Source organism: Macaca mulatta, chromosome 19, assembly GCF_049350105.2.
Source record: "Macaca mulatta isolate MMU2019108-1 chromosome 19, T2T-MMU8v2.0, whole genome shotgun sequence".
In the NCBI taxonomy this organism is placed as follows: domain Eukaryota; kingdom Metazoa; phylum Chordata; class Mammalia; order Primates; family Cercopithecidae; genus Macaca; species Macaca mulatta.
In genome coordinates, this window is record NC_133424.1 from 64,447,682 (window position 1) to 64,471,496 (window position 23,815).

At 44.7% G+C, this 23,815-nt stretch overlaps 1 protein-coding gene, 1 long non-coding RNA gene and 1 other non-coding gene across 5 annotated transcripts; 2 read left to right on the plus strand and 1 right to left on the minus strand.

The window, feature by feature from the left end:
* Nucleotides 1–226: 226 nt before the first annotated feature.
* Nucleotides 227–23,033, plus strand: ZNF766 (zinc finger protein 766). Of its 3 annotated transcripts, XM_028839371.2 has the most exons (5): nucleotides 227–271; nucleotides 8,676–8,757; nucleotides 13,322–13,448; nucleotides 14,503–14,631; nucleotides 20,660–23,033. In XM_028839371.2, the coding sequence occupies exons 2-5, from the start codon at nucleotides 8,695–8,697 to the stop codon at nucleotides 21,790–21,792; spliced, it is 1,452 nt and encodes a 483-aa protein (XP_028695204.1). In that variant the 5' UTR covers nucleotides 227–271; nucleotides 8,676–8,694; the 3' UTR covers nucleotides 21,793–23,033. The 3 variants fall into 3 exon arrangements, with proteins under 3 accessions (XP_028695204.1, XP_028695207.1, XP_028695206.1); XM_028839374.2 differs by lacking the exon at nucleotides 14,503–14,631; XM_028839373.2 differs by lacking the exon at nucleotides 8,676–8,757.
* On the minus strand, nucleotides 233–3,556 carry LOC144337314 (uncharacterized). The gene is made up of 2 exons (XR_013410288.1): nucleotides 2,491–3,556; nucleotides 233–1,534 (listed from the first exon to the last, which is right to left on the minus strand). It is a non-coding gene; the product is annotated as an uncharacterized LOC144337314 (long non-coding RNA).
* Nucleotides 13,008–13,104, plus strand: MIR643 (microRNA mir-643). The gene has a single exon (NR_032664.2). It is a non-coding gene; the product is annotated as a microRNA mir-643 (primary transcript).
* Nucleotides 23,034–23,815: the final 782 nt, after the last annotated feature.

Genomic DNA, 23,815 nt, shown 5'->3' on the forward strand with positions numbered 1-23,815 from the left:
GGATCCAAACAGCAGACGTTGACCCTCCTAGTGAGATCCCAGGTCACAAACCGTGGAGCGGCTCCAGCCTGACTGGGAAGTGTTGCTTGCAAACTCCGGAAAAGCGAGACACGCCCAGAGATAGGAGGAGGGAAGCGCAGGCCCTGCCCATAAGCATTCAGGCCCCGCCCACCACCTCGCTGGCCCCGCCCAGGCCTGGCCTCTGGGTCCGCGCGCAGTCGCCTGCAGACCCGGAAGTGGATGGCGTGGAGAGATGGCGCAACTGCGGCGCGTGAGTTTTCCTTTGTTTAGATTAAGTGTTCGCTTAGCGGTGCCCTCACGCTTCTGTACCCGGGATGTGGGGGGCGGTACAGACCTTGAAATCCCCGCACCGCTCCCTCCACCCCGAGTAAATTCACGCGTCCCGTCAGAATACTGGGGTTCGCTTCCCTGTGTGTTAAAATCGCCCTAGGGTTGGTTCTGTCCCCGGTGGTTCTGCCGTAGGGCCGCGTAGGCAGCTGCTTTCGCGTCGTTTTCCTGCTTAAAACCCTTCAGTGACCCCTCCGCCAGCCCCGCGCCACGTAAAGTCCCCACCTGCGAGCCCGATCCACGCCCTCCGGGTCCCGAGCCTCGCCCTTGTCGGCCCCTGGGGGCGCAGCGCCACAGCCGCAAATCGGGAGGGGCCGCGTCCTCTGCTTGTCCTGGAGATTCTGCAGACCCCACCCCTGATCTGCCTGCCGCCCTAGACCTCCTTGGGCTGGACCCTTCTGTCCCCAGGCCTCTTCGCAGTCACGGCTTCTCCTGACCCTGTGTTGGGGGAGGTGGCCGGGACCTATCATAGGGCACTCAGTGTTCTTCTGTCCCAAATTCCTCCCGTTGGAAACTGTGCTCTTGAGGAGGTGGGCATTTTATTCCAGTCCCCTCCCTGTGAATGTGTAGTGAAAGAGATGGAGAGCAAGGTAGAGGAAACAGAAAAATTTAGAGAGAAAATAATGAAGGAGATCCATATCAAGACGGCAACGTAGAGGGACGGTGAGAGATTGGCAAAGTGAAAGAAGCACCCCAGGAAGTAGCAGGGAGAGAAAAGCAACTGGAGAAATGTAGAGAAAAGTTGTATTTCTAGACAGATGAAGGACTGCAAGGTAGGGAGAGGGGCAGCAAAGCGGGAGGCTCTTCAGACAAAGTTGGGGAGAGAAGGAGGGATTTGGAGCCAGGGCAGACTGAGCAGCGTGGTGCAGGGACAGCAAGAGGTGGCAGCCGGTGACAAGGAGAGCAGAGGGAGAACCACCCCAGGGATCTGGGGTTGCCAGACAGTGGGGAAAAGGGGGCATAACAGAGAAGAGGGAATTTAACAGGAGGAGCACAGATGGGAGAAGAAAGAGGCAGAAATATATGGAGATTGGAGACAATCAAAAGATTGGAGAGAAAGAGCAACAAAAGGAAAAAATTTGCAAGATGGAGCAGATCAGGTGGAAAAGAAGGAATAGAGGGAAGAAGGGGAGAAACTGGGAGAGGAGAGGGGCTCAAAATCTGGGCTCACTGCAACCTTAGCCTACTGAGTTCAAGCGATTCTCCTGCCTCAGCCTCCCGAGTAGCTGGGATTACAGGTGCCCGCCACCACACCTGGCTAATTTTGTAGTTTTAATAGAGACAGGGTTTCACCATGTTGGCCTGACTGGTCCTGAGCTCTTGAGACCTCAGGTGATCTGCCCACCTCGGCCTCCCAAAGTGCTGGGATTACAGGTTTGAGCCACCTTGCCCGGCCTCCTCACATTAATTTGGTAGAATGGTTCCCAGAACTCAGAGAAAATTTTACTTAGGTTTACTATTGGTTATGAAGGTTATGACAAAGGATATAGATGGAAGAGCCGTCCTAACAAATCAAAACAGAGGAGTGGGTTTTGGAAACCGTTAATTTTATCCGTATCTGAAGTGAGGGGCAGTCATGTGGGACTGAGTCCTTAACTGGGATCTGATTCTATCTCCAGGTAGATACTATCCAAATTGAGTTAAATTGTAGGTCATCCAGCTGGGAGTGTGCCAGAGAACTGTTCAGCATGGGAAAAAACACGTGTACATTTCCACCTCAAACAGTAAAGGGAAGAGATCTCCAACCGGCCCACCCACCTGTCTCAGGGCCTGCGATCTCTACTCTGTAGTAACTGGGAATGGTCTGTCCCTCCCCCTGGCTGTTGCTGACCCTGCAGTTGTGCACCATGTGCCAGCCCTACTCACAATCTCAGGACAGTGTGGCATCCTTTCTCTGTGGCATCACCAATATTTACTTCAAGGGATTACTTTGATTAGTGTACCCACGTGGAGGTATTGTCCATTAAAACACACACAGACACGCTGGCTGGGTGCGGTAGCTCATGCCTGTAATCTCAGCACTTTAGGAGGCCAAGGTGGGCAGATCACTTATGACTAGGACTTCCAGACCAGCCTGGCCAACACGGTGAAAGCCCACCTCTACTAAAAATACAAAAATTAGCTGGGCGTGGTGACGCGCACCTGTATTCCCGCTACTCGGGAGGCTGAGATAGGAGAATCACTTGAACCCTAGAGGTGGAGGTTGCAATGAGCCGACATTGCACCACTGCACTCCAGCCTGGGTGGCAAGAGTGAGACGGTGTCTCAAAAAAAAAAAAAAAAGGCACAGAATGAAGTCTTTATTTCTTGCTACTCCTCCATGATTAAAACAAAAAATATTCTACTAATTACATTTCTCCCTGTAGTTAGCACCCCGCTTCAATGCTCCATTTGAGAACACAGTACACTAAAATCTTGTTTATATACTCTGTCTCCAGTCTTGCCTCAAGTTCTTGATTTACCCCCTTCCAATTAAACTTTCACCTCCACCATTCCTTTGATCCTTTTTTTTCCAGACTGCACCAGTGACCTCTGTGTTTCGAAGTCCAATTTTGAATTTCCTATCCTCATCTTTTTGAGTTAGCAACATGTTGCACAGCTGATCATTCCCTGTTCTTTTTTCTTAGCTCTAAATTTATTTGATTACTTTGTTTCAGATTTTTGTCTTACCAGTTTCCTTTGCTGGTGTCTCCTGAAGCTGTCTTCTCTGAATGTGGGAGTGTTCCGTGATTTAGGTCTTTTTCATTTTTGTTTTTGTTTTTAAGACAGTCTCACCCTGTCACCCAGACTGGAGTGCCATCGTGCAATCATAGCTTCCTGCAGCCTCGAACTCCTGGCCTCAGGAGGTCCTCCTGCCCCAGCCTCCCAAGTAGCTGGGACTCTAGGTGCACACCACCACACCCGAGTAATTTTTTAATTTTTTAGTACAAACTGGGTTTCCCTATGTTGAATAGGCTTAGATCTCAAAACTCTTCTGATCTCTGTCCACACACACTACCGTTCCTTATCATCTCATCTCATGGCTTTGAACCCCATCTACCTGTCTCCATGTCCCCTGCAGACCTCTGGCCTGAGGTCTAGAAACCTGTGTTCAGTTGTCCCCTCACTTCTGCCTAACAGGCATCTCCACCTCGTATGTGCCACTTTCTGAGCTCCCCCAAATGCATTCCCTTGCAGTCCTGCACATCTCAGATGAGGGTGACCCTGTACTTCCTGGGGCTTAGCTGAACTTCTTGTCATATAGTCAAAATATGTAAGATATTACATTGTAAGTACATTAGGTTTTTTTTTTTTTTTTTTTTTTGAGATGGAGTCTTGCTCTGTCGTCAAGCTGGAGTGCAGTGGCACGATCTTGGCTCAGCGTAACCTCCGCCTCCCAGGTTCAAGCAATTCTCCTGTCTCAGCCTCCCGAGTAGCTGGGACTACAGGCATGCACCACGACGCCTGGCTAATTGTATTTTTAGTAGAGACAAGGTTTCACCATGCTGGCCAGGATGGTCTTGATCTCTTGACTTTGTGATCCGCCCGCCTTGGCCTCCCAAAGTGCTGGGATTACAGGCGTGAGGCAGCACGCCCAGCCTGTAAGTACATTAATTTAACATAAATAATTACATATTTACTAAAACAGGTGAGGAAATTTGTTGTTTCCGAAATTCCTTTGAGGTATGGGAGAAAATGTTTGCGGCCTTGTCCCTGTGTGATCTGTGCCCCAGTACCTCTCTGAGCTCACCTCCTGCCTGTGTCCCCCTCGTTCCCTCTGCTGCAGCCACACAGGCCTCTTTCCTGGAGCCAGGGTTGCTCCTGACTCAGGGCTTCTACCTGGGCTGTCCCTCTGCCTGGATATCTCTAGCCTGTCAGCTGCAGGTACAAACACCTTTTCTTCCCCAAGTCTTTGTTCTGATATTGCCTCCTTCATGGAGGCTTCTGTGTTCCTCTCCACCCCACGTTTAACACTCCAGCTACACCCTCACCCCCACTGTGGTCCACATTGCCTGCTCTGGATATTTCTTTCTGCTCCACTACCTAAATCCTGGTAACAAGACCCAAGGATAGAGCAGAGCCAGAAGGTGGGGGTGTGCTGGATTTCCGCTGTCTGAGTGGAGCTCACCCCTGGCTTCACATTGGAGTGCAGATACACGTCTTGTGCCTCCAGTCTCTTACCTGAGATTCCCGTTCACATACTCAGGTTGGGCTCAGCATTAATATTTGAAGTTGATTCTACCGTAGTTGCTCCTTATCTTCCAGTGTACTTTCTGAGGTTCCAGTTACTCATGGTCAACCACAGTTTTAGTAGTCCAAGGATATTATATGGAAAGTTCCAGAAATGAAGAATTCATAAGTGTTAAATTTCTCACTCTTCTTAGTAGGATGATGCAGTCTCTCACTGTCCCACTCTGTTTTGTCCAGGACTTGAATCATCTCTTTGTCCAGTATGTCCTTCTGTACAGTCATCCCTCGGTATCACATAGGATTTGCTTCCAAGATCCCCCCCAAGATTACCCAAATCAGATGATCTGCAAGACCCTTATATAAAATTGCATAATACGGCCACATAAGGACATTTCGGTCAACAACAGACCACGCCTATGATGGTGGTCCATAAGATTACGCTGGAGCTGAAAAATTCCTGTTGCCTGGCTACCTCAGAGCAGTCATGACATCATAGTGCAGTGTTGGTGGTGATGCTGGGGGAAACAAACCTAGTGCGTTACCAGACAGCTTTAACTGGATGTGGAGGAGGATAACATTAAGAATCTCTTAGAGGTGGTTCATGAGGAATGGGTTAATGAGGAGTCATTGGAACTGATACAGGAATGCATAGCTGAAGAAGAGGCAAGAGAATAGGGAACTGGCTGGGCGTAGTGGCACACATCTGTAATCCCTGTACTTTGGGAGGCCGAGGCAGGTGGATCACTTGAGGTCAGTGGTGTCAGGAGTGGTGGCACATGCCTGTGATCCCAGCTACTCGGGAAGCTGAGGTAGGAGAATCACTTGAACCCAGGAGGCGGAGGTTGCAGTGAGCCAAGGTCGCGCCACTGCACTCCAGCCCAAGCGACAGAGTGAGACTCCATCTCAAAAAAAAAAAAAAAAGAGAATGAGCCAATAGGAAACTGAAGAAAAAGAAAGAACTCTCAAGGCAATTCACAGTTAAATATATAGCAGAAGCTTTTGCAGACCTTGACAAGCTCCTTAAAAGGTTTGAAAACATAGGCACCAACACCTAAAGATTTTCATTAATAGAAAGGAACGTCCATGATGCATTATCTGCTCATAAGAACATTTAGGAAGACAAAAGAAACAAAGCAAGCAAACTACCGTGGACTATTCTGAAAGGAGAGCTTCAGGCAGGTCTTTCAGGAGGCGTCTGGGAGAAACCATTGTTACCACAGGAGGACTTTCTGGTGGGACAAGATGTGGCACTGGAAGACAGTGACACTGATGGTCCTGACCCTGTGCAGGCGTAGGCTGATGTGTGTGTTTGTGTCTTAGTTGTTGACAAAAATGTTTAAAAAGGTTAAAAAATTGAAAACAAGAAAAAGTTTAGAGAATTAAGGTAAAAAGATAAAATATTTTTGTATAGCTGTACAACATGTTTGTGTTTTAAGCTGTTGTTGCAAAAGGGTCAAAAAGTTAAATTTAAAAGTTTGTACGGTACAACAGTTGCAATAAATAAGCTTAGTTTATTACTGAAGAAAAAAGTATTTTTTTGTGAAGTTAGCGTAGCCTAAATGTGCAGTGTTTATAAAGCCTGTAGTAGTGTATAGTCATGTCCTAGGCCTTCGCATTCATTCATCACTCACTGACTCACCCAGAGCAATTTCCAGTCCTGCAAACTCCATTCATGGTAAGTGCCTTAGACAAGTGTACCATTTTTTAAACTCTTATACCAAATGACTACCGTATTTTTTTTTCTTTTATTTTTCTTTTTGGAGACAGAGTCTCACTCTGTCACCCAGGCTGGAGTGCAGTGGTGTAATCTTAGCTTACTGCAACCTCTGCCTCCTGGGTTCAAGTGATTCTCCTGCCTCAGCCTCCCGAGTAACTGGGATTACAGGCACCCATCATCATGCCCGGCTAATTTTTGTGTTTTTGGTAGAAACGGGGTTTCCCCATGTTGGCCAGGCTGGTCTCAAACTCCCTACCTCAGATGATCCACCTGCCTTGGTCTCCCAAAGTGTTGAGATTACAGGCGTGAGCCACCGTGCCTGGCCTTACTGTACCTTTTCTATATTTAGATATGTTTTGACTTACGAGTACTTAGCATTGTTACAGTTGACTGTAGTATTCAGGACATAGCATGCCCTACAGGTTTTTAGCAGTAAGCTATGTTATATATACCAGATGTGTAGTAGGCTATGCTATCTTGGTTTGTGTAAGTTCACTCTGTAATGAAATGGTCTGAAAATGTGTTTCTCAGAACATGTCCCTGTTATTAAGCAATGTGTGACTGTATTTGCATATAACCTATGCACATCCTCCCCATCCCCCCATATACTGTAAACCCAAGGGGGCCAGCCTCTCCACACCTGTGGGCGTTTCTCATCAGGTGGAAGGAGAGACTTGAGAAAAGAAAGAGACACAAAGTATAGAGAAAGAAAAGTGGGCCCAGGGGACCAGCGCTCAGCATACGGAGGACCCGCACAGGCACTGGTCTCTGAGTTCCCTCAGTATTTATTGATCATTATCTCCACCATCTTGGAGAGGGAGATGTGACAGGACAGTAGGGTAATAGTGGGGAGAGGGTCAGCAGGAGAACATGTGAACAAATGTCTCTGTGTCATAAACAATCTTAAGAAAAAGGTGCTGTGCTTTGATGTGCACATACATAAACATCTCGGTGCATTAAAGAGCAGTATTGCCACCAGCAAGTCTCACCTCCAGCCCTAAGGTGGTTTTCTCCTATCTCAGTAAATAGAACATACACTGAGACATTCCATTGCCCAGGGATGAGCAGGAGACAGATGCCTTCCTCTTATCTCAACTGCAAAGAGGCCTTCCTCTTTCACTCATCCTCCTCAGCACAGACCCTTTACTGGTGTCAGGCTGGGGGGCGGTCAGGTCTTTCCCTTCCCACGAGGCCACATTTCAGACTATCACATGGGGAGAAACCTTGGACAATACCTGGCTTTCCTAGGCAGAGCAGTGTTTGTGTCCCTGGGTACTTGAGATTAGAGAATGGCGATGACTTTTACCAAGCATACTGCCTTCAAGCAATTGTTCAACAAAGCACATCCTGCATAGCCCTAAATCCATTAAGACTTGAGTAAACACAGCACATGTCTCTGCAAGCACAGGGTCGGGGCTAGGGTTACAGATTAACAGCATCTCAAGGCAGAAAAATTTTTTTAGTACAGAACAAAATCGAGTCTCTTATGTCTACTTCTTTCTACATAGACACAGTAACAGTCTAATTTCACTTTCTTTTCCCCACAGTAAACCATCTGATTACTTGTAATACCTAATTAAATATAAGTGCTATGTAAATACTTGTTATTCTGGCTGGTTTTCTTGTATTATTTTTATTTTATATTTTTTTTATTGCTGTTTTATATTGGTATGTTGCTTCCTTTTTTTTTTAATTATTTAAGTCTATAATTGGTTGAATCCTTGGATACAGACCCCATGCACTGTATACTCTGTCTGCCCATCAATCCATTGATAGTCTTCTTTTTTGTTTTGTTTTGTTTTGTTTTTAATAGCAGTCTTTTTGATCAGATCCAATCTTTGGTATCTGAGTGGTTTTGTTTAAGTAATCCTTATTTTATTTAACATGGCCCCCAAGCACATGAGCATTGATGTTGGCAGTTTGGATATGCCAGTGAGCATCTGTCACGTGCATCCTTTACATGGAGTAGATAGGGTTTAGTACTGTTCCAAGTTCCATTCATTCAGGGTTTTGCAACATATCCCCTTGGATGAAGGGATTTTACTGTATTCTGTATCCAGCATTGAGCACCGAAGCCGTGTCCTCATTTCAGAAGGCTGAGCTCAGCCTCTGATTCACAAAGAGGTGAGGGGTACTGTGCTCCGCATGGGGTTTGGTCAGAGCCAGGTCTGTGCCCTAAAGGGAATCTGAGTCCAGCCCAGCTCCCCACTGCTGCAGTGTGTGCTCGGGCTTCTCCAGGAGGGGAGCGGGTTCTGAAGAAAGGGGCCAAAAACTCACTTGTTCTTCCTGTAGGAGTTTGTTGTCCCAGCATCAACTCTGTTGCAGTGGGCAGCAGAGGACTGTATTTCCACAGGGTGAGGTCTCCCCTATGTGTGTGGTTGTGGCACAGGAAGAAAGTATGTTCATTCTAAACCCTAAACAGCATGTTTTTGACATTCAGGATTGACTTCTAAAGAGTCATGTTATGTGAAGGAGAAGCGCAGAAGAGGAAAGCAAAGGAGTCAGGGATGCCACTTACTCAGGTAAAGTGATATTCTCAGTTGATTGTTCTGTTTCTTATTTCTTCCTGAAATGCAGAGTACTGGAGTTGAGAGTCTTCTGAGTCTCAAGTGTCCTGCCTGACAGGTTTGCTCACACTCACCCATGCCTTCCCTCAGTCCCTCTCATCTCACTTAGATTCAATCCCTCGTGACCCAGTGACATGAACTTGGGAAGAGGCGACCCTGGGCATGGGCCTGGGAAGGGCTCACACCAGGCATGGATGGGGACGGGGTGAGGGCCCCGTGGTGTCAGTGCTGTTGGGCAGCAGGGATTGTTCAGGGGTCACATCTGGATGCACTGTCAGGTCTCTGTGGACCAGGATTAGAGGAGCTGCCCACAGAAGTCACGTATTAATGTGCACAAGTACCTGGTAACTTGTGCAATAAAAAATTAGGAAGATTTTGTGCTTTTTTTTTTTTTTTTTTTTTTAAGACAAGAATCTCGCTCTGTCGTCCAAGCTGGCGTATAGTGGTGCAATCTCGGCTTACTGCAACCTCTACCTCCCAGGCTCAAGCGATCCTCCCACCTCAGCCTCTTGAGTAGCTGGGACCACAAATGCGTACCACTATGCCCGGCAATTTTTTGAATTTTTGGTAGAGATGTGGTTTCACCATCTCCACCCACCTCAGCCTCCCAAAGTGCTGGAATTACAGGCATGATCACGCCTGGCCTTTTTTGACTTTTAGTAATAGCCATTCTGACTAATGAGATGGTATCTCATTGTGGTTTTGATTTGCATTTCTCTAATGATCAGTGATAATGAGCTTTTTTTCCATATGCTTGTTGGCTACATGTATGTCTTCATTTGATAGGTGTCTGTTCATGTCCCTTGCCCACTTTTTTCGTTTGTTTGAGAAGGAATTTCGCTCTTGTCGCCCAGGAGGGAGTGCAATGGTGCGATCTCAGCTCACTGCAACTTCTGTCTCCTGAGTTCAAGCGATTCTCCTGTCTCAGCCTCCCTAGTAGCTGGGATTACAGGCTCCTGCCAGCACACTCAGCTAATTTTTGTATTTTTAGTAGAGACGGGGTTTCACCGTGGTGGCTGGGCTGGTCTCGCAACTTCTGACCTCAGGTGATCCACCTGCCTCGGTGTCCCAAAGTGCTGGGATTATAAGCATGAGTCACTGCACCTGGCCCTTTGCCCACTTTTTTAATGGGGTTGTTTTTCTCTTGTAAATTTGTTTAAGTTCCTTGTAGATGCTGGATAGTAGACCTTTGTTAGATGCATAGTTTGCAAAAATTTTCTCCCATTCTGTAGGTTGTCTGCTCACTCTGTTGATAGTTTGTTTTGCTGTGCAGAAGCTCTTAATTGGATACTGCTTGTCAATTGTTGTTTTTGTTACGATTGCTTTTGGTGTCTTTGTCGTGAAATCTTTGCCCATTCCTGTGTCCAGGATGGTATTATCTGAGTTGTCTTCCAAGGTTTTTATAGTTTTGGGTTTTACATTGAAGTCTTTAATCCATCTTGAGTTGATTTTTGTATATCGTGTAAGGAAGGTGTCCAGCTTCAGTCTTCTGCATGTGGCTAGCCGGTTATCCAGCACTGTTTATGAAATAGGGAGTCTTTTCCCCATTGCTTGTTTTTGTCAGCTTTGTCAAAGATCAGTTGGTCATAGATGTGCGGCCTTATTTCTGAGCTGACTATTCTGTTCCATTGGTCTTTGTGCCTGTTTTTGTACCAGTACCATATTGTTTTGGTTACTGTAGCCTTGTGGTATAGTTTGAAGTTGGATAACTTGATGCCTCCAGCTTTGTTCTTTTTGCTTAGGATTGCCTTGGCTATTCAGGCTCTTTTTTGGTTGCATATGAATTTTAAAATAGTTTTTTCTAGTTCTGCAAAGAACATCGTTAGGATTAGCATTCAATCTGTAAATTCTTTGGGCAGTATGATCATTTTAATTATATTGATTCTTCTTATCCATGAGCATGGGATATTTTTCCGTTTGTGTCTTCTCTGATTTCAATTTGAGCAGTGGTTTGTAATTCTCACTGTAGAGAATAATCTAAATTTTAATGGACAAAGCAGTGGGTTAGTGTAGTAGTATAAGCCTGTAATTTGAGCTTCTTGACCTTCTTGGGAGGCTGAGATGGGAGGATCTCTTAAGTTTGAGACCACCCTGGGCAATATAGTGAGACCTCACATAAATTTTAAAACAGATTATATTTATATTTTTGAAAATAGGCATTTGTGACTGGAGTTCAAGTTTCTATGTTTTTTTCATGATCTCCTTTTTTTTTTTTTTTTTTGAGACAGAGTCTCACTCTCTTGTCTAGGCTGGAGTGCAGTGATGTGATCTCGGCTCAGTGCAACCTCCATCTCCTGGGTTCAAACAATTCTCCTACCTCAGCCTTGTGAGTAGCTGGGATTACAGGCGCCTGCCATCAGGCCTAGCTAATTTTTGCATTTTTAGTAGAGATGGAGTTTCACCATATTGGCCAGGCTGGTCTCAGACTCCTGACCTCTGGTGATCTGCCCGCCTCAGCCTCCCAAAGTGTTGAGATTATAGGCGTGAGCCACCGTGCCCAGCCAGTCTACTTTTTTTTTTAATAGCTTAATATACAGTAATGTTTGTAAACTAAACTGAGTACTATTTATGCATTTTTATTGTTGCAAACATGCTGAAATACACATTAGCAAAAATAATAATGACTGCCGGGCCGTATGTGCACCATTAGTCCCAGTTTCTTGGGAGGCTGAGGAGGTAGGATCATTTGAGATCAGGAGTTCAAAGCTGTACTGTGCTGTGATTACTCACTGCACCCCAACCTGAACAACATAGCAAGACCTGGTCTGTAAGATTTTTTTTTTAAAAAGATGACAAATGTCATCTAAAAAATAGTCATTGAGAGACAACTCTTTATTTAATTTATATGTAAAGTGCATATGTTTATTACTTTATAAGCTAAGTGTGTGTAAGTGTGTACCTGTGATGTGTTTGCATGAGTGCATGGATAAGGAAGCCTATAGTTAAGGTACAACATCATTTTATATAAATTTTTTAATTTTAATTTTATTTTTTATTTTTTTGAAACAGAGTCTCGCTCTGTCACCCAGACTGGAGTGCAGTGGCGTGATCACGGTTCACTGCAGCCTCCGCCTCCCGGGTTCAAGTGATTCTCCTGCCTCAGCCTCCCAAGTAGCTGGGACTACAGGCGTGCGCCACCACACCCAGCTAATTATTATATTTTTAATAGAGATGGGGTTTCACCGTGTTGGCCAGGATGGTCTTGATCTCCTGACCCCGTGATCTGCCCGCCTTGGCCTCCCAAAGTGGTGGGATTACAGGCGTTAGCCAATACTTTTGGCCATGTGTGTTGGCTCACCCCTGTAATCCCAGCACTTTGGGAGGCCGAGGCGGGCATATCACCTGAGGTCGGGAGTTTGAGACCAACCTGACCAATGGAGAAACGCTGTCTCTACTAAAAATACAAGATTAGCTGGGTGTGGTGGCACATACCTGTAATCCTAGCTACTCGGGAGGCTAGGCAGGAGAATCCCTTGAACCTGGGAGGCAGAGGTTGTGGTGAACTGAGATCACACCATTGCACTTGAGCCTGGGCAGCGAGAGCAAAACTCCATGTCAAAAACAAAAAATTTATATTTTTGAACAGTTGAAATTACATCTGAAATACTTTCCATGACCTTATAAGTGTTCTACACTATTGGGCCAGGCACGGGGCTCATGCCTGTAATCCCAGTGTTTTGGGAGGCCGAGAAGGGTGGCTCACATGAGGTCAGAAGTTCAAGACCAGCCTGGCCAACCAGGGTTTGGTGAAACCCTGTCTCTACTAAAAATATAAAAATTATCCAGGTATGATGGCGCATGCCTATAATCCTAGCTGCTCGGGAGGCTGAGGCAGGAGAATTACTTGAATCTGGAAGGCAGAGGTTGCAGTGAGCGGAGATCGCGCCACTGCACTCCAGCCTGGGTGACAGACTGGAGACTCTGTCAAAAAAAAAAATGTGTTCTACACTATCACATTAATGAGTTAATGACAGTAAGAATAGTAATGTATTACGAGGAGGATACGTGTATATGCATATATAATGACCTTTTATGCAGATTTAGGTTTTTGTTCATGAACTTAAGTTTACTCAGGTAATTGTCAGTTTACTTTTGATGCTGATCTGTTACTTAACAGTTTGATTCTTTAGGTTTGATTCTAATGCCCAGACACAAAATTAACCCACAGTTATCTCTATAGAAGTGTTAGGTATTATGTTCAACACACCAACTGATACGCATTATCTACCTGAGCTAGAATACAAGTAGTTGGTGTCTTCAGAGACACTTGTATTCTAGCTCAGGTAGATACTGAATGGAAAATCTACACTGCTTTAAAGACTATCATAACTTTTTGTGGAAAAGTATAATAAAACTCAATCACAGACACATAACTAGCTCAAAAATACCTTAATGTGGATATGTCAGAATGTTCACGTCAGCATTTTAGTTGAGTCAATCCTTACAACCTTCTTCTCGTTTTGTGTGAACATAATTACTCTCTCCATACCCTGTTGGTCAAATGCATCTTTCATTTTAGGGACACTTGACATTCAGGGACGTGGCCATAGAATTCTCTCAGGAGGAGTGGAAATGCCTGGACCCTGTGCAGAAGGCTTTATACAGGGATGTGATGTTGGAGAACTACAGGAACCTGGTCTCCCTAGGTAAGGATAATGCCCCTCAGAAGTTGGGGTCTGCCCTTAGTATCTCTGCATTTTCCCTTGTGTGCCTCTTGGGAGCCCCTGCATTGCTTGACTGAGATTGAAACCCTGTTGACTTGGCTGGGCGCAGTGGCTCATGCCTCTAATCCCAGCACTTTGGGAGGCCGAGGTGGGTGGATTGCTTGAGGTCAGGAGTTCGAGACCAATCTGACCAACATGATGAAACCCCATCTCTACTAAAAATACAAAAATTAGCCAGGCATGGCGGCATATGCCTGTAATCTCAGCTACACGGGAGGCTGAGACAAGAGAACTGCTTGAACCCAGGAGGCAGAGGTTGCAGGGAGCTGAGATCATGCCACTGCATTCCAGCCTGGGCAACAGAGCAAGATTCTGTCTCAAAAAAAAAAAGAAAGCCTGTTGACTCAGAAATGAAAAGCTCCCGTATACTTTCTGGACTTGAAATGCCCCCTTTCTTCAGATCTTCTGTCTCCTTCATGATGCACCTTTGGGTTGGTACCTGGGCTTACGTGTGTGTAAAACCTTATGACAAACTTTTAAAATATCCAGTTCCCTGTTTTCTACCCCTGTGATTTTGATTCTGTAGTTCTTGGAAGAGAGTTCGATATCCAATTATTACAGGGTTCCCTAAGCATTCAGAAGGAGACACTCTGTGGGTGAATTTCTGAAACGTTTTTCTTGAAATCTTGATTAGTTTTTTTTGTTTTTTAATTTATAGTAGAATGACTTATAATCCTTTGAGTATATACCCAGTAATGGGGTTGCTGGGTCAAATGGTATTTCTGGTTCTAGATCCTTGAGGAATTGCCACATTGTCTTCCACAATGGTCGAACTAATTTACACTCCCACCAACAGTGTAAAAGCGTTCCTGTTTCTCCACATTGTCTCCAGCATCTGTTGTTTCCTGACTTTTTAATGATCGCCGTTCTAACTGGCGTAAAAGGATTAATTTTTAATATCGTCTCTCCTGCCTAAACAGAGGGCTTGGATTTTGGAGACATCACAGCACATCTTGATTCTTTCTTTTATAAACAGGGATATGTCTTCCTGATCTGAGTATTATCTCCATGATGAAGCAAAGGACAGAGCCCTGGACTGTGGAGAATGAAATGAAAGTAGCAAAAAATCCCGTTAGGTGGGAAGGTATCAAAGATATCAACACAGGTAAGAGCTCAGATGGACAGAGTGGAAGCCACACTTTTTTTTTTTTTTTTTTTTTGACACAGTCTCTGTCCCCCACGCTGGAGTTCAGTGGCCATCACAGCTCACTGCAGCCTTGAACTCCTGGGCTTCAGCAGTCCTCCTGCTTTGGCCTCCCAAAGTGATGTGATTATAGGCACGTGCCCCATGCCTACCAGAGCCACACTATTAAATAGTGTTTGGGAAACTCTCTGTAAGCGGGAGAACTATGTGGAGAAATAGGAGTTGAAATCCTGTGAGTTCTTAAGAGAAATCTTTCTTGACCCGCACCTGTCACCACGTCCTTTATTTATTTATTTGCTTATTTATTTATTCAGAAAGAGAGTCTCGCTCTGTCTCCGGGCTGGAGTGCAGTGGTGCGATCTCAGCTCACTGCAACCTCTGCCTCCTGGATTCAAGTGATTCCCCTGCCTCAGCCTCCCGAGTAGCATGCCCAGCTAATTTTTGTATTTTTAGTAGAGACGGGATTTCACCTTGTTAGCCAGGATGGTCTCAGTCTCTTTACCTCGTGAGCTGCCCACCTCGGCATCCCAAAGTGCTGGGATTATGGCGTCAGCCACTGCGCCCAGCCCACCCTTTCATTTAAATGTGTAATAGTTTTATGTTTTTGCCCTCCAGTGTTACTGCAGCCCAAACAGAAGCAAAATCAAAGCCTTTTATCATGATGGACAATATCCTGTCATGTGGCTTGTGTCAACTCTTTAGTTCCTTGATTCTGCGGGCAAAGGGAGTGCCATTGCAAAGGAGTTTCTTTCCCCTGTGGTCTCTCTCTGTATGGGATTTTATCTGTTGCTCAGTTCTCTGTCCTTATACATCAGAGCTGAGGTCCGCATAGACCTGCCTCCTTGACTTTTTCATGATCCGCCCATTTCCTGTATTGGGAAGACCTGATGGGGAGAAGGGAAAACATAGGTTGTTGTCTTTTGCTTCTGGGGCCTGGAAACTGCATAGAGCTGTTTCAAGCCCACTTTGCCTGTTCTGGTCTGTTTGAGGTGGGAAAAAGTCAGTGATTTTCCTACTCTCACATGCTGCTTGGCACAGAATGCTTCATTTCTGGTCACCAAAATGTGTGGAGATTTCTCCCCACCAAAAACCAGTTTTGGGGTTTCCTGCAATTCATTCGTGACACTGTGTACCTGAGTTAGAGTCGCATCCCACAGGGTAAGGGTTGAGTTCCCAAGCCTGTCCCCCACCTAAGCCACCAGTTGCCAGTAGTGGGTAGTCACCTTTCCACCTGACCAGCCACAAGTCAGGGTTCCCTTGACCCCCTTCTTCTGTTTGGTTACTTTGCTCGGGTGGCTCACAAAACTCAGTGAAACACTTCGTTATGTTCATTGCTTCATGATGAAGGATGTTTCCAAGGATACAGATGGACAGCCAGATGAGGAGATTCACAGGGTAGGCACGTGGGGAGATTCACTGGCTGTGCCATCCTCCAGTCCCACCGCATGTGTTCAGCATTTGAAAGCTCTCAGGAATTTTTATGGAGGCTTCATTACATAGACATGATTGATATTAACTCAGTCTCCAGCCCCTGTACCCTTCCTGGAGGATGGTGGTTGGTGCTGACAATTCCATGCTTCTAACCATGGCCTGGTCTTTCTGGGCTTTCTATATCTGCAGATACAGAAACCATGGATATGAAGGCCAATAGTAAGGGACTTGAGCATCACACATTCGGTATCTTAGGGTTTTTTAGCACAAAACTCGCAAACCATGTTTTTCCTCTGCTCTCACACCACCGCAATTACCAACACAGAAGAAGACTTCTCTGACCAAAGGTGTGGGGATTTTTCCCCATATACCAAGCAGCAGACAGCAGCTGGGTGTCCTCCAACTCACTTCCAACACTACCTGGAGATAGGGCCAGGTCCCACAGGTTTAGGGCTCAGTCTCCAAGACTTGCCCCACTTCCCACTAGTTGCAAGTCTGGGTCCCCAGAACTTCTGACCAACTGGCTTCCAGTTGAGGTTTCCACGATCCCCTCTTTGGGCCCAATTAATTTGTTGGAGCAGCTCACAGAAACACTGACGTTTACCAGTTTATTATGAAGGATATTGCAAATGATACAAATGAAGGGACATATGGGACAGGTATGGGGGAAGAACTGTGGAACTTCCATGCCCTCCCTGGGCATGCCACTCTGTAGGAAACCGCCATGTGTTCCGACATCCTGAAGCTCTTGGAACCTAATCCTCTTGGGTTTTGATGGAAGCTTTGTGACATCAGCATTCCTTCCCCCAGCGTATACAGCAGGACCCTCTCTGGGGAGGTCGTAAGACCAGCAATCAGAAAGGTGGGGGGGAAGTTATAGAATCCTGCCTTAGAGCAGGTGAAAGGAGAGGAGGAGAAGGTTGGAGAGGTTATTTTTCTTAAGGCCTGCACAGAAGGCCTAAGCCAACATAACCAAAGACTGCAGCAAGGGCTATGGGAGTTATGAGCCAGGAACTGCGGACAAAAACCAATGTATGTGTGTATCATAACACCACACAGAGGAGCCTGGAACGTGTCCTCCCTGGATACCTAGGGAGGTATTCTGAATAGAAATAATGATGTGCGCCCAGTCAGTAATCAGTGAAAGAGAGCTAATAAGCACAAGTGGGTACCACTGCACTTAGATGACTTAAGACCAGAAAGTCAAGAAAGACCTGGATCCCGGAAGCCCTCAATTAAAAAAAAAAAAAAAAAGAAAGAATCCCAGCGGACTTTTTTTTTCCCCCCTAATTATAAAGGAAAAGCCTTCATTCTTTCAATATTGAGTATGTTACCTTTCGGCTTTTTATATATGGCCTCTATTAAGCAGGTTCCTTGTATTCCTAGTGTGTTGAGTGTTGTTTTCTTTTTCTTTTGAGGGGGTGTCTCTTGCTGTCATGATCTCGATCTTGGCTCACTGCAACCTCTACCTCCCAGGCTCAAATGGTCCTCCCACCTCAACCGCCTGAACAGCTGTGACCAAGGCCACGCGCTTGGCTGATTTTTGTATTTTTTGTAGAGGTGGAGTTTCGCTATGTTAGCCAGGCCGGTCTGGAATTCCTGATCTCAAGTGATCCCCCCATCTTGGCCTTCCAAAGTATTTGGATCATAGGCATGAGCCTGGCAAGTGTTTTTATCATAATGATTGCTGAGGTTTTTCAAATGTTTTTCTGCATCAGCTGAGATTATTGCATGGATTTCTTTTTCTTTATTCTGTTATTGTGGGGTTTTACATGGACTGATGTTCCAAAGTTGCATCCTTCTTGTATTCCTGAAATAAATTTTGCTTGGTCATGAGGTGTGATCCATTTTACTACGCTGCTAAATTTATTTTGCTACCATTTGGTTGAGGATTTTTGCATTAGATTAATCAGTAATATTGCTCTGCAGTTTTGTTTTGTTTTGTTTTAAGATGGAGTCTCACTCTGTGGCCCAAGCTGGAGTGCAGTGGTGTGATCTCGGCCCACTGCAGCCTCCACCTCCTGGGCTCAAGTGATTCTCCTCTCTCAACCTCCCAAGTAGCTGAGACTACAGGTACCTCTCACCATACCCGGGTAACTTTTATATTTTCAATAGAGACGGTTTCACTATGTTGGCCAAGCTGGTCTCGAACTCCTGACTTCAGGTGATCTGCCTGCCTCAGCCCCCCTAAGTGCTGGGATTACAGGTGTGAGCCACTGTGCCCAGCCTGCCCTGCGGTTTTCTTTAGGGCCTTTGCCTCTGCTTTCAAGGTAACACCGGCCTCACTGAATGAGTGTAGAAGTGGTTCTCCTCATCAAGCTTATGGCATGTTTTGAGGAGGATTAGTGTTAAATCTTTTTCAATATTTGATAGAATTTTACACTGAAGTCATCTGGTCCATTGCTGTTTTACTTGGTAGGTATTTGATAACTGATTCGGTCTTCTTATTTGTTACTGGTGTGTTTAGATTTTCTACTTCTTCATCGTTAAGTCTTGGTAAGTGGTGTCTATCTACAAATGTATCCATTTTTTTCTTGGTTATCATATTTTTTGTTATGTAATTGTTGAGTCTCATTTAACTTCCATTTTTATTTGTATAGACTTGTTTGTAATGTCCTCTTTTACCTTTCTCATTGTAGTTTTTTCGGTCGTATGCTTCATGTTTCTTTTTTCTAGTTTATCTAGGTAAGGATTTGTCAGTCTTATTCAAAGTGTGAACTCTTACTTTCCTGACTTTCTCTAGTGCTTCTCTGCTGTTTTCTTTGTTTTATAACCTTTATTTTTTCTTTCTGCTATCTTTGTGTTCATTTTTTTCTTTTTCATTTTTTTTTAGACGGAGTCCTGCTCTGTCACCCAGGCTGGAGTGCAGTGATACGATCTCAGCTTACTGCAACCTCTGCCTCTCAGGTTCAAGCAATTCTCGTGCCTCAACCTCCCAAGTAGCTGGGACTATGGGCGCACGCCACCATGCCTGGCTAATTTTTTGAATTTTAGTAGAGATGAGGCTACATCGTGTTGCTCAGGCTAGTCTTGAAATCCTGAGTTCAGGCAGTCCGCCTGCCTCGGCCTCCCAAAGTGCTGGGATTATAGACGTAAGCCGCTGCGCCCAGCCATGTTCATGTTTTTCTTTTTGAGGTATAAAGTTAGGTTTTTTTATATGTTATTTTATTCTAGTTTAGTTATTTATGTTTTAAGAGATAGGGTCTCACTGTGTCACTTAGGCTTGAGTGCAGCGGCATGATTATAGATCCTGGGATCCAGTGATGATCTCACTTTAGCCTCCTGAGTAGTTGGGACTACAAGCACACGACACTGTGCCTCACTAATTAAAACAGGAATGTATTTTATTTTATTTATTTTGTTTAGAGATAGGGGATCTTACTTTGTTGCCTAGGCTGGTCTGCAACTCCTGGCTTCAAGAGATCCTCCCACCTCAGCCTCCCAAAGTGCTGAGATTACAGGTGTGAGCCACCCAGCCATTTCTTTATTTTTCATATATGCATACATCATTACAATATCCCTTCCAGCACTATTTTTGTTGCATTTCATGAGTTCTGCTGTGTTATATTTATATTTTCTTTTATATCAAGATATTTTCTAATTTTCCTTTTATTTTTATTTATTTATTTACTTTTATTTATTTATTTTGAGATGGAATCTCACTCTGTCGCCCAAGGTGGAGTGCAGTGTGCAGTGGCATGATCTTGGCTCACTGCAACCTCCGCCTCCCGGGTTCAAGTGATTCTTCTCCTGCCTCAGCCTGCTGAGTAGCTAGGATTACAGGCACACACACCGTCATCACAACCGGCTAATTTTTTTTTTTTTTTTTTTGTATTTTTAGTAGAGTCAGGGTTTCACCATGTTGGTCAGGCTGGTCTTGAATTCCTGACCTCATGATCCACCTGCCTTGGCCTCCCAAAGTGCTGGGATTACAGGCGTGAGCCACCGCACCCGGCTTTTATTTTTATTTTTTGGAAACGTAGTCTCATTCTATCACTCAGGCTGGAGTGCAGTGGCATAGTCTCAGCTCACCGCAACCTCTGCCTCCCAGGTTCAAGCAGTTCTCCTGCCTCAGCTTCCTGAGTAGCTGGGATTACAGGCACATGCCACCATACTTGGCTAATTTTTGTATTTTTAGGTGAAGATGGGGTTTCACCATGTTGGCCAGGCTGGTCTCGAACTTCTGACCTCAAGTGATCCACCCGCCTCGCCCTTCCAAAGTGCTGGGATTACAGCCACCGCACCTGGCCTATGCAGCTGCTCTTAAGTGTCTTATTTTCCCTGAGAGGCTCATCCTGCTTTTTCTTAGAAGCTTTCAATTTCTGTTGTATTTTTCTGCTCATAATCCCTCTCAAACTCAGCTGACTCCTGCAGATTCCCCACTGCTCAGTGCATCACCCCACCTTTTGGGTTTTCTCCACTGCCAGTGTGATAATACGAAGTATGCTGATATTTCTTCTAGTGTCTAAGTCAGATGAGGCAGATTCCAGTCCCTCCGTCAGGGTCTAAACATACCAGAACCATGGGTTCCAATTACACTCTTTACTTGCTTTCCTAGGGAGGTGCTGTGCAATGAGAAGCAAAGCAGGAAACAAGCCTATTACAAATCAACTTGGATTAACCTTTCAGTTACCTCTGCCAGAACTGGAGATATTTCAAGGTGAAGGGAAGATTTATGAATGTAATCAAGTTGAAAAGTTCATCAGCCACAGTTCTTCAGTTTCACCACTTCAAATATTTTATTCTGGGGTCAAAACCCACATTTTTTATAAACACAGGAGTGATTTTGTTGATTTTCCATTGCTGTCACAAGAACAGAAAGCACACATTAGGAGAAAACCTTACGAATGTAATGAGCAGGGCAAGGTCTTCAGAGTGTCTTCAAGCCTTCCTAATCATCAAGTAATCCACACTGCAGATAAACCTAACAGATGTCATCAATGTGGTAAAGCCTTCAGGTACAAGTCAGGCCTTGCAGAACACTGGAAAATTCGTCCGGGAGAGAAACCTTACAAATGTAAAGAATGTGGCAAGCTCTTCAATCGAATTGCATACCTTGCACGACATGAGAAACTGCATACTGGAGAGAGTCCTTACAAATGTAATGAGTGTGGCAAGGTCTTCAGTCGTATTACATACCTTGTACGACATCAGAAAATTCATACTGGAGAGAAACCTCATAAATGTAACGAATGTGGCAAGGTTTATAGTAGCAGTTCATACCTAGCACAACATTGGAGAATTCATACAGGAGAGAAACTTTACAAATGTAATAAATGTGGCAAAGAATTTAGTGGACATTCAAGCCTCACCACCCATCTGTTAATCCACACTGGAGAGAAACCTTACAAATGTAAAGAATGTGACAAGGCTTTTAGGCACAAGTTCTCCCTAACAGTTCATCAGAGAAATCATAATGGAGAGAAACCTTACAAATGTCATGAATGTGGCAAAGTCTTCACTCAAGTTTCACACCTTGCACGACATCAGAAAATTCACACTGGAGAGAAACCTTACAAATGTAATGAGTGTGGCAAAGTCTTCACTCAGAATTCACACCTTGCAAATCATCAGAGAATCCATACTGGAGAGAAACCTTACAAATGCCGTGTGTGCGGTAAGGTCTTTAGGCACAGCTCATGGCTTGTACAGCATCAGAGAAGCATTCATGAGAGAGTCCTTACAAACTGAGTTTGGCAAACTCTATCATGAGTTCTAGCATTAATCAACATCCAAGAGTCCATACTAGAAAGATATCATTTAAATATACTATCTATGGCACAGGCTGTATCGACACCTACCAAATCAGTAGACATCAAAACATTCGTCTTTGGTGAAACCACACAAATGGATGGTGTGTGCCAAGGCTAACAAGTCAAAATCTGTTGAACCTGATGATATGATGTGTATAAAGGGTGCAAGGACACGTGGAAATGGTCTGTTATATTCGGGTTATTAAAAATGTAATTATTTGGATTTGAAAGGCCAGGTGCAGTGGTTCATGCCTATAATCTCAGCACAATAGAAAACCAAGACAGGAGGGTCACTTGATGCCATGAGATCAAGATCAGCATGGGCTACGTAGCAAGGCCTATCTCTACAAAATAAAAAACCCAAGCCCTTGGCATGTGTCTGTAGTTCCAGCTACTCGAGTGGCCGAAGCAAGAGGATTGCTCAAGCCCAGGAGTTTGAGAGTTTGAGCAGTGAGCTCTGATCTTGCCATTTGTACTCCAGCTTGGGTGACAGAACGAGTCCCTGTCTCAAAAGAAAGCAAAAAAAAAAGGCTAGTTTTTATGACTTCAACCTGAACTTTGAAATCTCTTCATGTGCCTTCCCTACAGGCCTTTCACTGTGGTCTCTGGGAAAGAATCAGTCAGATGACAGGGCTGACTTCATTAGCTGAGGAACGTTTCTATCCAATTTCCTGGAAGAATAAGGACTCTTCCTTTTCAGATTAAAGATTGTCTGATTTAGAGGCCATGGAGATGGACAGAGAAGAACAAAACCGTGATGGTAGTCATCATGTTTATTGCAGTTAGCACACTATTTTCCTGACGGGCACAGTGCTGCTGTGCTCTACAAGTGACCATGAAATATAGCATGCCATGACTTTAGGACACAGGGATTTTTATGGGAAGAGAGTCAAGTCATTAGGGACTGATTACGTAGTAGAGAGAATGCAGGGGAAATGGTGGCCACCTTCTCCATTGAATAGCAATAGCTCCTGTTTAGCAAAGACTGATTAAAAAGTACTCTTATTTTTGAAATGGAAGAGAGAACAGTTACATCAGAGTAGAGAGTTTAATCAAAACTACCAATGGAACATGTTCTTGAGTAGGATTCATGTTTAACTGCTGGCATAATTTGCTTCTGTTTGATTTAGAATGTCCATAGTTCTCATGTTTGGAACAATAAAGTTGAAATTTTCCAAAGTGTGAATGATTCACCTTCTTTCTACCATATTGTTTATCTCAGGAGGATACTTTATAGCAGACAATAATGAGGCACCATTAGCATTTTATTTTTATTTTTTTATTATACTTAAAATTCTAGGGTACATGTGCACAACATGCAGGTTTATTACCTAGGTATACATGTGCCATGTTGGTTTGCCACACCTGTCAACTCGTCATTTACATTAGGTATTTCTCCTAATGCTATCCCTCCCCAAGCCCGCCACCTCCTGACAGGCCCCGGTGTGTGATCTTTCCCGCCCTGTGTCCAGGTGTTCTCATTGTTCAGTTGCCACCTATGAGTGAGAACATGGCGTGTTTGGTTTTCTGTCACTGTGATAGTTTGCTGAGAATGATGGTTTCCAGCTTCATCTATGTCCCTGCAAAGGACGTGAACTCATCCTTTTTATGGCTGCATAGTATTCCTTTTTTTTTTTTTTCTGAGATGAAGTTTTGCTCTGTTGCTCAGGCTGGAGTGCAGTGGCATGATCTTGGCTCACTGCAACCTCTGCCTCCCGGGTTCAAGCGATTCTCCTGTCTATGCCTCCCAAGTAGCTGGGATTACAGGCATACACCACCACACCTGGCACATTTTTTGTATTTTTAGTAGAGATGGGGTTTCACCATGTTGGCCAGGCTGGTCTCGAACTCCTGACCTCAGGTGATCTGGCTGCCTTGGGTTCCTAAAGTGCTAAGATGATAGGCGTGAGCCACCATACCTGACCAGGATTTTTAAGGTTGAAGCATCCACAACAATTTTG